We start from the raw sequence: 16,385 nt of genomic DNA, 5'->3' as shown, positions 1-16,385 counted from the left end.
TTAACGGTTTTCCCAATTATTGATTATGGCATATTTTATGATTTTGTATTTGTGAGTTTTTATTATGTAAAGCACTTTGAAACTGCATTTTTGCTGAAATATGCTACACAAATAAACTTGATTGAAATGGAGCCAGCAAGAAGAAAAAATCTGACATCTGGGAATACTTTTCTTAAATAAAAATAATTAACCCCTTCACCTCCAAAATTCTCACCTTCTTGAAATTTCCACTATTTGTTCTGCAAAGATATATCAGTCTTGCACAGCAGAAACAGACTTAAAGTTGTTGGAAGAGTCAAATTCTGATGAGTAAAAATATAAGAGCTTGGATCAGAGAGTCAAAAGAAATCCAAGAACAAGAACATTTTTGAAGAATTTTAGTTTTTCAGGAGGCAAATCAAAACTCAAAGAATACTGTGTGCCCCAACAAGCACTGCACTCTGAATACATTAAAACAAATGTCTATTGTCAAATCAGTCAATGGCAAAAGAAAACAGCCACTGACAGTCACCATATACCAGGATTGGCTACAAATGATTTTAAAAACTAAAAAATATTAGTTAAATAGGATTTAATTGACTCTCCTGTTACTAAACATGAGTTTGACAAAAACTTTGTGACAATATTGCATTTACTATTCTTTTTAAGTATATCTATTAGAGTAACAAGGCTGCCACAGTTTCACCAGCAGATGTCACTAGTAAGAAATGAATGAACCACCGAGTGATGAACCTCTGGGAAGCTTCATTGCTTCACGAAGCTTCATTTGGTCATCACTATTACCAGCTTCCACTGTGAATAGAAACACACCACTTTAATTAAACACTTGATTCTTCACAATATGCTCACAGCAAGATCATTCAAGTCCCCACAAACAGTCAGCAGACAGACAAGGTCACTTCAGATCAAGGCCCAGGGAAAAAGGGATCTGACATCTCTATCATGAAGCTCTTTATGGGGTGGCTGACGAGCTCCAACACATTTCACCTGTGGCTGCCAGGTAGAACTGAAACACAAAGAGAGAGAGTTCTCTCATGAAGACAGCCCCTAGAGGTCAGTGACCTTAACATCCACTTCTATGTAATTCCATCTGAATATACAGATAGAATTCCATCACACCATCTCCACGAAGAACTACGGTGGAGTCAGCATCATGCTGTGGGGATTCTCTGCCTTTAGCACGAACAGGGGACCTGATCAGAATTATTACAGAGCAATCGTCTAAGAAAAACAGTTACAAGTTGCAAAAGTTTTAAGACGGTGGGTGGATGTTCAGTTTCTAGCAGAACAAGAAAATGTAACAGTGGAATGGTTTTGGTCAAATGATATTCATGCTCTAGAATGGTCATTGGTTCATTGCACAGATCTAAGTGGCAACACTTGAAAAGTGTTGATGAAATTGAAATCCATCCAATCTGATGAAGATTGAACTATTTTACAAAGAACAATGAGCAAGAAATGTTAGGTCGTTAGATATGAAAACATTGTAGAGAGGCACACACAAAAAGGTGATTTTACGGGAGTTTTCTGAACTTGCTTCAGTAAAATCTGAGACTTCTGTAAGGCTCTGTAGAAAACATATCCGTGGTAAAGAACTCTTTAAAAAATCTTTAGGGTAACACTGACATTGATGAAAGACCATACATTTTCAAACTTGAACCAAGACATTCATTCACGCACACACGCACATAACACGCATACACACACATGTATTGACGCTGCAGTTACATCACTATGGGGTGACTCAACCACTGGACTCACTGCTGTGTGTGTGTCTGTATGTCTTGAAGTGTGTGTGTGTTGAGTGTCCACCCACACATGATGAGTCACCCAATGCGCAGCAGGGAGTGCAGCAACACCTCCCTATATATAGCCACTTCACAATATATGCCACTTCACACACACATGCACACATCTGTGTGCATGTGTGTGTGTGGATGACTGCACTGTTCACCAAATCCTTGAAAACTCACACGCACAGGGGAGTGAAGGGGTTGGTGATGGGTTAAATGGGCTGTAGTGGCAGCAATTTTTCTCAATCAGTTTCAGCGTGTTATACAGCATAGCTTTATGAATGAAGCCAGCTTTGAATCATACTCTTTTCTCTTGGTGTGTGTGTGTATTTGTGTGTCTTGTTAAGCATTGTGTCTCTTTTTAAGCTCCTATACAACTATGCACACACTCCTCCTCCTCTGCAATGAATGGGCTGATTTGTGAATCATCCTGCAGTGAATCAGAACATCTCTCCCTCTCTTTCCCAGCAGTCCTTGCAGCATCTGAGCGTGTTTTCATCCTCGCTGCCCCACAGACCTCTGGGAAGAGCCAAGTCATCCCCTGCAACCGCTGTCAACCCCATCAAACACCTCTTCACCACCGGTCAGATTCCTACTTATTTAATGATGTATTTTTAGGAATGCACATCTGGTTTCTGACTGGATAAGTGTGGGTTGGTGTCAGTCCAGATTCTGTAAGCCTTTGGGCTTGTTGCCTAGTAACAAGGCCATAGTGTGTTATAGTCTGTGACAAATGTCCTTGTTTGTAATATTTAATCATGTTCTGATTTGTTTCACTTTCATGTACGAAATAGTCTTCAAACTGACGTGTATACCTTTTAGGTTCTCATTGATTTGATGCCAGCATTTGGCTGTTTTTGCTAGATTAGCCATCGGAAGGTGCAGCTGTCCTTCACCTTCCGATATGCAGAAAACGTGGAGAACTTCTTTGTTTTGGAAGGATTTTATCAGAGAGAATATATACTGAATCTAATCTACCACCTGATCAAATTACCTTAAAAATCAAGTTTCTGGTACAAAGAAATAATTTCTTTAGCAGAGTACACAGCATGGTATTTGTCTTGAAGGAGCTGCTGTCTTAAGTATATCTTAAGACAGCAGCTCTTAAGATATTGATCTAAACCAACATGGATGGTTTAGATCAAAGCATGTGCTAGAATGGTCTAGTCCAACTCCACGGCTAAATGAAATTGACAAGCTATATCTAAGGAAGACTTCCTACAGACTTGCCATTAGTGGTAGGAGTTCATCCTGTAATTGGTGGATTGTTGGTTTGATTTATCTGCCTCTGTCATTGTGTCCTTGAGCAAGTCACTTCACTCGCCTTGCTTACTGCCAAAGGCCAAGATGCACGGCAGCCATGCTGCTGTCAGAGCAGCAGTGGCTACGATGTAGCTCACCACCATCAGCATCTGAATGTGTGTGTGAATGGGTGAATGTAGTGTGTAGTGCTTTGGGATCTCAATAGGGTCTCAATGCATTTCACAAACAAAAAATAAATCATTTCAATTCAATCACACACACATTCCATCCATCCATTTTCTTTCACCCTTGTCCCTCAGTGGGGTCAGGAGGTGCTGGTGCCTCTCCAGCCAACGTTCCGGGCGAGAGGCGGGGTCACCCTGGACAGGTCACCAGTCTGTTGCAGGACATCACAGAGACAAACAGGACACACAACCATGCACACACACACACACTCACACCTAGGGGCAATTTGGAGAGGCCAATTAACCTGACAGTCATGTTTTGGGACTGTGGGAGGAAACCGGAGTACCCAGAGAAAACCCACCATGCACAGGGAGAACATGGAGACTCCATGCAGAAAGACCCCAGGCCGGGAATCAAACCCAGAACCTTCTTGCTGTAAGGCAACAGCTCTACCAACTGTGGTAGAGCTGTTGCACCACTGTGCAGCCCACACACATTCCAATTTATCCCAATTATCAAACAGTATAGTATGTTCAATTAATTATTCAAAGTAGTTTAAAGTTTCTATCTAAGGAAATCCAGCAGATTGTGTGGAGTCATTGACTTTCATCGTTCTCTCCTCCTGGATGGAAACGTAGTGACAATCGTTTGCATTGTGTCTTTGACTTTACATCAATCCCTCATTCTGAATGCATGTAGTGACAGTGGGGAAAAAAATCACCTTTAACAGGAAGAAACCTCCAGCAGAACCGGAACCTGACTCAGTAAAAGCGGCCATCTGCTATAAGTATACTTATATTAATACTTGCTTGTAGTAGTATAAGTAGTTCTAATAAGAATTTTCTATCTATCTATCTATCTATCTATCTATCTATCTATCTATCTATCTATCTATCTATCTATCTATCTATCTATCTATCTATCTATCTATCTATCTATCTATCTATCTATCTATTTTTTTTTTATTTTTTTTTTTAAAGGACCTCTCAGGCTTCACATGGTCACCTCACAAAAAATAAAAACAATAAATTTCACAGGAAAAAAAAAATCCAAATAAAAATAAAGAATGCTGAGTCATTCAAGTGCAAATGCTCGTTGGAACATCAGGGCGTTGAGCTGGGACTTAAAGGCAGACAGCATGCCAGAGAGTCCTTTACGGTGAGTGGGGAATGTGGACGTTTATGCTAAATAGAAGAATTATAATAACTTAGAATAAATTTAGTGGCCAACCTGCCACTAAATTTATTAGGCACTGTTGTGCATATACATTGTACGTTTTCAGAATAGAGCTGCTTTCTACTCATGAAGGCACATTCACAAAGCAGGCATGACTCGACTAAATAACTGTCTCAACCTGTCAGCAGCTCCAGCTGCACGTCACCAGTAACACACATGTGCCAAGTCTTTAAGTGACAAAAACTGAGAAAATGTAGTATTTGCATTCCAGTGAGATTTTCCCAATTTGGTGGAAATAGAGCACAGTGTGTGTTATGTTATTGTCTAAATACAGTTCAGTTTCATAAAAGATTAAAATGAAAACAATAAAATATTAAAATCATAAAAAAATATTGGGTTCGATAACACTGAATGGAGTCAGGTTTCAGTGTTTCTAGGTGAGTTTTAGCACTTTTTAATTCGTTATTGTCGACAAAGAAAGTTTACGTGGCTGCTGCACATTTTCACAGCAGGTAAAATGTTTGCATATATTTACGCAAACTCAAAAGTGAGAAAAGTGAGCAGAGTGAGAAAAAGTGGTCAGTTTGTCCTCCAGTAGCCTAAGTCCACTGCAGGGTAGCTACAGCAATATTTCAGGTTAACCTAAAGCATTCAAATAAGAGCTTTATCAAAAAGAAAGTTTTAATCACAGTTTTAAAGTAGACAGGGTGTCTGCCTTACGGACTAAAACTGGGAGCTGGTTCCACGGGAGAGGAGCCTGATATCTAAAGGATCTGCTATTCTATTTTTAAAACCTGTGTGAACCAGTAGTAAAGCTGCAGAGAGAGAAGTGCTCTGTTAGGAACATATGGAACAATCAGATCTCTGATGTGTGATGGAACTTGGTTATTAAAGGGCTTTATATGTTCTTGTTGCGCAACACCCCATCACCCCCTTCTCTCTCTACTTCCCCTTCTCAGAGGAGGGGGATGTGCTACCAGCTCTCCATCTAAAGGGTGAATTTAGTTTCCTAAATCTGCCAGGATTTACCCTGTCCAGAACTGAAGTAAACTCTGTTTAAGCTGGAGTCGAGAAAGACTAGCCTGGTTTCTAACGACCTCCCCCTCCAGATGTCCCACCGTCTTCACCCTGTGAATTAGCCAGATTGAGCAGCCTGCAACCAACTAGCTTCACAGAGGTCACCTGTTAACGGTCGCTCTTTCTCTTTATTACAACGTGCACTTGTTACTGAACCAGGTTGGTTTTAGTGACTCGGGCGAGTCCCAAGGGTGTTTTAGTTTTGGCTAAAAGCAACCTATAAAACATTTCTACTTTTTCCTCCCTGAATCAAACTTCATAGCTATTTTACAACCATCAAAGAACTTTAAGGTGATTCATTAATTGAATGTCCACAACATCTTTTAGATTTTCTTAATATTAATTATTTTATTAGTGAGGCAATTTTGCAAGGGTCAGTACAGCTTAATTCAGTAGCAGAAATAATCAAATAAGTAAAATCAATAATCTAGCCTATCTTTCCCTAATGCTGACACTGAGAACTAAAAAAGGGAAACTTTGAGAGAGACGGACAGAGTTTGGCATTTTGAACCCCAGAACTGGCCTGATGATGAAGAAGGTGTTGCAGCAGCAGGAGGTTCCCAGTACAGGAAGAGTACTGACTTAGAGTGGCAGGTCTCGGGCCTCAGGGTGACTTCCTCATGCTTGTAGAGGTCCTCAGCTTCTTGTCTTGCAGCTCTGTAGCTCCTTTCTCCTCGTCTCATGATCTTCCTGGTCCCACGGAAGGAACACAGCAGTTCTTCCTCTTTGCCTTTGTTCTTTGCCTTTGTCTTTATCTTTGTCTTTATCTTCATCTTTGCCTTGGTCTTTGTCTTTGGGGGTCTGAACCCAGCTGTTGAGAGAAGTGCGATTTGAAGCCACATGTTGCGGGGCTAACAGGTTGGTCCCCATGTGCAGAACAGTCTCTGGCTCTGTGGCCCCGGCTCTTCTTCAGCTGCAGAGTCCTTTGTCCATCTCCATCTTGGCTCCAAGCTGCCTGAAGGATCCAACCAAAGATTCCTCTTTTGCACCCACCTTATAAAGGGTTTATCCACCTTTTTGGTGTGTTTGCATTGGCTAGCTTTGTTGTTGTGCCTCTCATTGGCTGACTGCTTGGACAGATGATCTCATATCCATCACCTTGGAGAAGTTATGTCCTGATGTCTGTTCTAATGACCCAGAGTTGCTCAACAGTCCTCTTATGTCTGTTGCCTGTCCAACCTTATCTTAGGAAAGTTAAAGTTTAGCAATAAGGCCTTGGTCATCTCTGCTCTCCTATCAGTTCCTCTTTCCCCCTGACCTTTCACCTTTCACCTACCATCTACCTCCAACACAACATCAGTGACCTTTAATTACAGTTACAACATTTTACGCCATTTCAAGTTCAATGTCAAAATAACATTTATCACCTTTTAGTTTCTCTGGTTTAGCATTCATTTATAATATTATAATAACCATAACTTATTATATAAGTTACTCTTATTATAATCATAATGTGAGTTATTACAGACATTTCTGAAAAGAAACCAGGAATAATCCATTATTCTAATTATTTGATACCATGTTACAGTTACTTGTTTGTTATAGGACTTGTTATAAGTTATTATTATTAATTTAAGTATTTTACTCTGGGTTTTATCCAATTACTCAAAATGTTAAAATTTTATTCTATAAACCTTTAATGCTTTGAAATAAGGATCAGTCTGAACTATTTTTATACTTTAAACTTCCTTCTTCTTTCTTCAGGAAACCAGCTCTTCCTGTTCCATGACTCTCTTTCTGTCTGACTATGATTTTTGATGATGAAATAGAAAAAAGTAGAATTAAAGCAAAGTTTGCAGGACACAATAACAACCAGATTAATTTTATTACTGTCTGACTCTACTGTTGGGTCTTGATGTCACCTGTGTAATCAATTTTAAAGGTAACTTTATTTATTGTTACTATTAAACTAAAATGTCCAGCATGGGGAAGTGGGATGAGCTCGACTTTTCTCGACATTGTGAGAAGGTGAATCTTTAGATAATTATTAATTCATTTATTCTCATTTGTTGCAATTATGCCATACTTCATGTTGGTCTCTAACCTAAAATCTCAGTAAATGCAATGAAACTTTTCTTTTTGTACAAGCTGTGAAAAATGTTAAAATGGTGTGAATACTTATGCAGGGCACCATAACAATGCTTGAGTTTACCATGCATGATATTGACAGTGGAGCCTTCTCTTTGCCTCTCTGCAGGGTTGGTGTATGACAGCCTGATGCTGAAACATCAATGTGTGTGTGGCAATGCTCACATTCACCCAGAGCATGCTGGGAGAGTCCAAAGCATCTGGTCCAGACTGCAGGAAACAGGCTTACTGAGCCGCTGTGAGGTACACTCAGTCACACGCCAACAAGTTTGGAAGCGTAACCTTTATACTCACAAAGGTTTCTGATTAGTGCATATAGAAGGCTGTTCACTGGCTTGCTTTTACCTACATAAGTAAGGATGTTACCAAGCTTCTCTGTCTATCTGTCCACCTGTGTGTGAGCAGAGGATTCGTGGAAGAAAAGCATCTCTAGATGAAATCCAGTCGGTCCATTCAGAGTTCCACACTCTGCTGTATGGAACCAGCCCGCTCAATCGGCACAAACTGGACCACAAGAAGCTTCTGGGTATTGGTCTACCTCAGTCTATGTTCACAGTTTCATACTTATCCTAGTTTGGTGTCTTATCTGCTTTTAATTGTAATATTCTTCATCTCTAATGACTTTTGTGCTTCCATATTTGTGTCTGGTGATTACTGCTGCAACTAACAATTAGTTAGTTATTAGTAAATTAACATAATTGATTGATCATTCTGACCAATAATCAATTAATTGGATAAAAAAATTAGCACATTCTGCTTATTTTTTATTGAACCATTTAGCCTTTTTAAAGAAAATATTAGAAAATTATTAAGATATGCAAAAAAACAACAACAAATAATTCAATTCCTTTCTAAAATGATAAAATAAACATTTTGCTACCTAAAATGCAACAGCAGCTTATTCAGTGAACATTTGGTCATCTGTAGCAAAGGATGCATCTGCAGCTAAAAATTCCTTCTAACATCAACATGTGAAATCTCAGGCCTGTCTGTTGGACTTAATATCAATATAAGCAGGGCTAATAATGTAGATTTTTTTGTTATCCAATTTATAACAGCAAAAGTACTTCATAGCAGATTATTTTTTTAGAATTTGAACCAAGTGGAGCTAAAACTCATTTCTGGATATCAAGGTTTTTTTATGTTAAACTCAAAACTTTTACATTTTTTGAATATAATTGTTTTAATTACTGTTCTGAGGGTGTTATTCTTTCAGAAAATGGCATGTTTCAGAGTCTGTGTACTCCAGTTAACAAACAATTATTCAACTGATAAATTTGTTGAATGTTTCAATTATCGATTCATTACAATTAATCTGATGAACTGCTGCTGTCGTGAGGTTTTAGTGGATTGTTTGTGATTTTTCAGGTCCTATCAGTCAGAAGATGTATGCTGTTCTGCCCTGTGGAGGAATAGGGGTGAGGCTCTCTATGCTCTGTGTTTATCTAACCTCTATCAGAGGTTCTAACCTATGCTCCATGCTGCCCTCTGCAGGTGGACAGTGACACTGTGTGGAACGAAATGCACTCATCAGCAGCAGTTCGCATGGCAGTGGGCTCAGTTATTGAGCTGGCCTTTAAGGTGGCTGCAGGGGAGCTGAAGGTAGCACGCACAAAAATTCTCGTCAATATCATGTACCATCCACACTGACCTTTACTCTTAAGTGTATATTTTTCTACCAGAACGGCTTTGCAGTTGTGCGTCCACCTGGTCACCATGCAGAGGAATCCACAGCCATGTCAGTATCTCCACCTCTTTATTTTTTAAATAATCTACATGTTTTATCAGATCTGCAAACCTAGGTTCTGACAGAGCTGTGCCGGTTTGTGTGGACACAGGGGCTTTTGCTTCTTCAACTCAGTAGCCATCACTGCAAAGCTGCTGCAACAGAAGCTTGGAGTGGGGAAGATCCTCATTGTGGACTGGGTGAGAAGCACAAAAACACAAGCATCACATACACAGGATGTTCTACTAATTTACATTAATTTTAAAACAGTGGAGGGATTGCAGGATCTGTAAATAATTAATCAAATGTATTTGAAAACAATATACAGACAAAATAAGCAGTATTTTCAATTCATAAAGCCCTTTTTAAATCAGGAGCTTTGGGGACATCTGTGCTGCTGCAACATGGGCAGCATTGAGATTGATTTTTATGCCTGAGTAGCTTTGTATAGAGGACCAAAACTTACATAATAAGAAATAAAAGCATAAATATATATTTACTTTTTCCTTGTCCTTACACATACGTTTCCATCAAGAAATATATATATTTTCTTTTTCATTTCCCCTAAACATGTATTTTTGTCAAAAAAAAGTATATATGTAGTTTTTTTCTTTTCCTTATACAAGCCCTCCTTCTTTTGTCATTGCCTCCTCTCCGTTTCCTACTTGTCCTTTTTCTACTTCTCCCTGTGCATCTTTATGTTAATAAGGAGATCTACCTTCTATGTCCAGCTCCTCTACTATTGGCCAACAGAACTTTGGAACCTGCGTCAGACGTTGTGGGGCGTTTAGGTCTCACGCAGCCGCTTGGTGCCATCTTTACAGGCCACACATCAAAACAAACTTTATCCCAGTGGTTTTGTTGTGTTACCGACTGCAGTGAAATTTGTTTCAAGTGACCCCAGAGCAAGCGGCGTTTAGCTCTAGGTTGATCCGATTTATGAACACTAATTTCGGCCAGCCGTTCTCCAGCTCCCTCCTCAATCGCTCAGAGGTTCACTAAGGGACTATCAATAAATCTATGAACCAAACACTCCTGTCAAACAAATGTTAATAAATGCCTTGCCTTGTGACCAACTGATACAAAAAAGTGGTAATTCATGCTTTTACATGAGACGTAAAAAATAAAAACATCTAAAAAGGGGAAAAATTAGTTTACATCAACTCTCCAGTCTAGTAGTACAATTCACACAAATTTTGACTCAATAGGTCACATGACCCAGAAGCTATTGAAGAGAAATACTAAATTTAAACTAAAAATATAGGTAACAAAAATAAAAATGTAGTTAAAATGGAATAAAAATGCATGTGCCTCATATATAGAGCTTAGTATAACAATTACACTCTGATTTCTAGTCAAAGTGGCACACATTATGGAAGCTATTGAAGAAAACTTATTATTTAACATTAAAATTATTAAAAAATATTGAATATGACTTGACATTTTAATAGAGGGTAGTGTGTCTCATGTAAAAGCATGAGTTACCACTTTTTTGTATCAGTTGGTCACAAGGCGAGGCATTTATTAACATTTGTTTGACAGGAGTGTTTGGTTCAGAGATTTATTGATAGTCCCTAAGTCAGGGGTCACCAACTCCAGTCCTCGAGGGCTACCATCCTGCAACTTTTAGATGTGTCTACTCAAACACACCTGGGTCAAATAAACTGCTCGTTTTCAGCCTATTGCAGAGAGGAATGAATACTGGTGAGGGAATTCAGACATTTTGGAGCAGAGGTGAATCTAAAAGTTGCAGGATGGTAGATCTTGAGGACTGGAGTTGGTGACCCCTGCCCTAAGTGAACCTCCAAGCAATTGAGGAGGGAGCTGGAGAACGGCTCGCCGAAATTAGTGTTCATAAATCGGATCAACCTAGAGCTAAACGCCGCTTGCTCGGTGGATATTGGAATATCCAATATCCAACTCGAAACTAACTTCACTGCAGCTGCAGGATGATCTCCTCATTAACATAAAGATGCCCATGAAAAAGGACAAATAGAAAAAGGAGAGGAGGCAATAACAAAAGAATGAGAGTGTATAAGGAAAAGACAAAACAAAATATCTACTTTTCTTGACAAAAACTTGTGTTTAGGGGAAATGAAAGAGAAAATATATACATTTCTTGACGGAAATGTAAGAACAAGGAAAAACTAAATATATATTTAATAGAGATGTGCCGATCAGGTTTTTTACTTCCGATTCCGATCACCCATGAGGGCCGATCACCGATACCGATCACATAATTATTATTTTTTTAATCATAAACACTACCGGCTACATTATGTGGAAAAAGGAACCATGAATTCACCTTAATTTAGACAAAAACTTGTTTTTAATAACTTTTTCCAAGAAGAAAACTAAACAAAACAGGCATTGTGCAAATTGTACTGCTATTGATAATACTATCTTCAACAGACTGATAACATATGGAGGCTCTGAAGAGGCTAAATAATGCAAAGAGTCCAAATAAAACCTCTCAACATTGCCAAAAATATTCAAGTATAAAACTTAACATTCAAAGGCAAATACAGGATCCATTACAATAAACAATCCAGAGTTACTGAATGAAAACTTCCTGATAGCATGGCGGCTAACTGATTACTGCTAGTTCTTAGTGGCTGTTTCTGACTGAGTGGAGTAATTATGCAGAACAGGGAGGAGATCCATTATTTTTTCAGAGATTATCTGTCTCATGTTAGGACAGCGAAAGTTTTAATACGTATGTAAAATGTATTTTTAGGTTAGACGCTGCAGCTTTAAACAGAGGTTCGGTGTGAGAGTCACTACCAGGTGAAGCAGAAGCGGCGCTCCGTCTGTGAAATATTACTACCTGTAGCGTAGCAGCGGTTCAACAGCGAGAGCAGAACCAGCGTCTTACTTTGCAGCTCCAAGACTTAAATAATTTTGCGGGTTGTTTGTTTAGCTTTCTGACCGTCATGCTAATCCAGGTGAGTGTTTGTAGCTGTGCTGCTTTACCTGCTATCTGATCCTCCATATGTCTTTTTTACTGCAGTGAGCCTCGATGTAGCCATTGTTTTTATGCCATATTAGATTCGTCGTGTCGTGCATTTTGACCTGCTTCAATTTTCCGCCACAACACGCAAACTTCCCCATTCACTCAGTGCGTTATAGTTCCACATCACTTAGGATTTGTTGCTGCGCGTTTGCGCAGTGAAGGAAAGAGGAGACCAGCTGCACAGGCAGGCTGAGAAATGAGATGCAGGTGATCGGTATCTGCAGGTGATCGGTATTGGCAACAAGAGACCGTGATCGGCGATCACCGATCATACACTTTTTCACGGAAATCGGCCGATTATGATTGGTGGCCGATCGATCGGCACACCTCTAATATAAATGCTTTTATTTCTTATTATGTCAGTTTTGGTCCTCCATAGATTTGATGAATGACCAGCTACTTTTAGCACAACTTTCACACAATAGTTTTTACCAATGTCCCATCAAATCAGTTTTTGATGCAGAAATGAATTTGATGCACATATAGTCAGCCATTGTGCATCATATTTATGAACATGCTAAAAACACAATACAACGGTTCCAGTTCGGGACTTTGTGTGTAAATAAAAGAAAATGGGATTGATTGCATTGAAACTTTAACACAGTAGTCCCCAAACTACGGCCCGCGGGCCGGATCCGTCCCGCCTCCACATTTGGTCCGGCCCCCTGAACAATACCAGAGAGAATTCAGAGTTTTTTTTTTCATTTACCGTATTTTCCGGACTATAAACCGCTTATATGTGGATTTTTCTTCAACCACCAGGGGGCTCTTTAGCAGGAAGTGAATCATTGGAAGTCTGGTTATTTGTGCGCCAACATTGAGCCCACAAGCAGCAAAATGAGTAAGAAACAGATCAGATGTCTTTGGAAAGTTTCTTTGCAAAGGGGAAAAGGCCCAGAGAAGAGACAGGAGAATGGATTTATCCCGGACCGGTAGGTGAGTCCCACATTACAAGCCGCTCTGCGTAACATGCGGCGACCGGCTGCTAATGAGGCAATGAAGCTTCAAGCTGCTTCGCCACATAGAGACCAAGCAGGCTGTTCTCAAGCAACACTTCGAGTGTCATTGTCTCTCATCACTCCCAGATCGGACCGTCTCGTTGCAGAGAAACAAGCTCAGGGCTCCTGTTAGTCAGTACCGTGAGTTAAAATTTTCACGAAAGTAAAATGTTCGTTTTTGTGGCGCTTCTGTATATTATTTTGAAGGGATATATAAACGTTACCATAGCGACCAGAATCAGAGCGTTTGGGCAATGGTCGAGAGGAGATGAGTAGAGCTTTTGAGTCTTAAGTCTGGTTTAGACGGCAAGATTTAAGAATTGTCGGCCGATTCTCCAAACCTCTGTGACCACAGAGCTGATAAGGTCCAACAGGTTCGATAGGTTCATGTTCAGCCACACGGCACAAACCAATTCCAGTCACGAACATCGCTATTCCAGAGGATAATCCAGTAAAACCCCCAACATAGCGGGAATTTAGAATAACCAAACACGGATGACGATGTAGAAGCAACAGTGATATTTTGTGGAATCATTTTAAGAGATAAAGGATGTAACAAAAAGAAAAGATGGTGGATGACAGACGACGGGAGCAGCCGCTCTATTTGCTGCACTATGATTTGGAGGTGAATATGTTTTTTCATAATTAACATTTTTAACTGACTAAACATAATAATGATCTTTAGATTTAATAACAAACATTTCCACATATCATCTCCGATATCTACCAGACTCTCAGTTGTGTGATATGTCAGCTGTTTGAGATTTCTCTCTGTTCTTACGTCACCGCGCTTTCTGATTGGCTACCTGTCACATTCAGCTGGTTGTATTGTCGTTCAGGGAAAACCCCACAGGCTGCGATAAAAGGGCCAAGACGACCCAAATTGGGCAATTTCAGTATTTAGTGGGAACACCAACATGCAGAAGCCTTATCTGACTGTTCAACCCCCCCGGGCCGCAACAAAATGTCCAAGTCTTGACCGGTCCACGGTAATAAAAAGGTTGGGGACCACTGATTTAGCACATACTAGTAGCAACACGAAGGATCAGCGTTTTACTGTTACAGTTACTGTTCGGAAACAACCGTAATCAGTTCAGTTAAATCTAATCTTGGCAACTTTTTCTTTTTCAACCTAATAAATGTGATATTCAATTGACCTGTTATGACTCAAATTTTGGGTGTCCTCCCCCCTCTGCTGCTGCATCGTTGTGTAAAACCTGGAGCAGCAGAGATATTTGCAGCTTATATGTGTATGTTTACTAGTTTAAAAAAAAAACTTTGGGGGTGTGGCTTATAGTCTGGTTCGGCTCATAGTTGGGAAAATACGGACTATAATCCTTCCTGGACTTTTTCTGTGAAGAACCCAGAGAGGGTTATTTGATTGTGCTTTCTGGAAAGCAATACATTTTTACACTTAGGTATTCCTACAATCTGTCATGTTTTGTTCCAGTTGACGAACCCACATGAAAGAACACAATCAGGAGAACACGTTTCAAAACAATAATTAGTTTATTGTACAGGGGAGGGGAAATGGAGTGAATGTGGGACAGGACTCGGGAAGGGAACCACCAGATCAGCCACTGTTGGTGAGAGGGAGAGGTGAGGCGAGATCAAAACGAGGTGCGGTGGAAAATGGCGGGAGCTTACTTTGAGCAGAGGGAATGACTCGTAGGAGCAGACCGCGATCTGGAAGCGGACGGGAGATCCTGGGGTCCGCGGGAGGACGGCCAGGTAGGTGGCTGTGTGGAAGGCGAGCTGACGGTCGACAATAGCCCAGTGGTGAGCGCTCCGTGGAGTCACAGCTTCATCCGGCGTGAGCCGTGCGACACCGGGGAATCTAAGGAGGACGAAGGACCAGGAGGGGAGTGTTCGGGGGCTGGCTCCACTTAGTAATTCCAAGGGCGTCGTGGAGATGTCCGCGGAAAACTTGCAGGCGTTCGCTTTAACTCCACACAGGGAAACGCTGGAAAACCTCGGGACACAAACCTGACAAGGAGAACAAACATAAGTAGAGTAACTTCAGGAGCTAACTCGAGGACCTCTCGCTGGAACGTAACGTTACCATGTAACACAAACACTCAGGCGCCGAAGTGTCAGCTCGCCGCTGTTAAGTAGCCACAGAATCAGTCTGCTAATGCACCGCAGGTGTGTCTCCAGTCTGCTCCAGGGGCTCTGCTCACCGGTGGCATCTGGTGGAGAATTGAGGAAGCGGCAAAACTTCCCCAAAACAAAGAAAAACAACCAAAACAAAAACAAAACAGAATCCAGCCTGACAGTACCCCCCCCTCAACGGACGCCACCTGGCGGCCGAGAGGAGGTGGATGGCTGAGAGGCGACATAATCCCTAATAACGGAAGGGTCAAGGATGAAGGAACGGGGAACCCAAGAGCGTTCCTCCGGACCGTAACCCTCCCAGTCGACGAGGTACTGAACTCCACGACCTCGCCGACGGGAGTCAACAATCCGGCGCACGGTGTATGCCGGGTGGCCATCAATGATACGGGCGGGAGGAGGGGGTTCGGCCGGAGGGCTCAAGGGACTGAATCGGACAGGCTTGATTTGAGAGACATGGAAGGTGGGATGGATGCGCAGGGAAGCGGGTAGACGGAGACGGACAGCGGTGGGACTGATGACGGTCAGGATCTCAAACGGACCGATAAACCTGGGAGAGAGCTTTTTAGAGAGGGACTTCAGAGGTATGTCCCTCGTGGACAGCCATACCTTCTGGCCCACAGCATAAGCAGGTGCAGGGGTCCTTCTGCGGTCGGCCAGACGTTTATTTTGTGCGGCTGTATTGTTGAGTGCAGTGATAGTGTCTTTCCAGATCTTATTGCAACGGCGAATGTGGTGTTGAACAGAAGTTACCGCAGTCTTGTCTTCGTCCGCGGCTAGCAGAGGCGGCTGGTAGCCCAGGGAAACCTCAAACGGGGATAAACCAGTAGCCGCGGACACATGACTGTTGTGGGCGTACTCCACCCAAGGGAGGTACTGGGCCCAATCTTCGGGGTTGGCAGAGGAGATACAACGAAGGGTAGCCTCCATTTCTTGATTCATCCTCTCCGTTTGTCCATTGGTCTGTGGGTGAT

The 16,385-nt window shown here is 41.3% G+C and overlaps 1 protein-coding gene across 6 annotated transcripts in view; it reads left to right on the top strand.

Annotated features, from left to right (window-relative positions):
* Positions 1 to 16,385, top strand: part of hdac5 (histone deacetylase 5) — a 122,659-nt gene that overhangs the window by 81,612 nt on the left and 24,662 nt on the right. For 5 of the 6 annotated variants that reach the window (XM_008414990.3, XM_008414989.3, XM_081609652.1 and 2 more), the window contains 7 exons: positions 2,262 to 2,376; positions 7,672 to 7,805; positions 7,968 to 8,088; positions 8,931 to 8,980; positions 9,057 to 9,164; positions 9,245 to 9,300; positions 9,401 to 9,488. In XM_008414990.3, the coding sequence (XP_008413212.2) occupies positions 2,262 to 2,376; positions 7,672 to 7,805; positions 7,968 to 8,088; positions 8,931 to 8,980; positions 9,057 to 9,164; positions 9,245 to 9,300; positions 9,401 to 9,488 (672 nt within the window). The remainder of the gene's footprint in view (positions 1 to 2,261; positions 2,377 to 7,671; positions 7,806 to 7,967; positions 8,089 to 8,930; positions 8,981 to 9,056; positions 9,165 to 9,244; positions 9,301 to 9,400; positions 9,489 to 16,385) is intronic. The other variant, XM_008414986.3, reaches the window with a different exon arrangement.

The sequence above is a fragment of the Poecilia reticulata genome, chromosome 8 (genome assembly GCF_904066995.2).
Source record: "Poecilia reticulata chromosome 8, P_reticulata-male-v2, whole genome shotgun sequence".
NCBI classification, from domain to species: Eukaryota; Metazoa; Chordata; class Actinopteri; order Cyprinodontiformes; family Poeciliidae; genus Poecilia; species Poecilia reticulata.
Note: the sequence above shows the minus strand (reverse complement) of the source record. Positions and strands in the feature narration are given on the sequence as shown.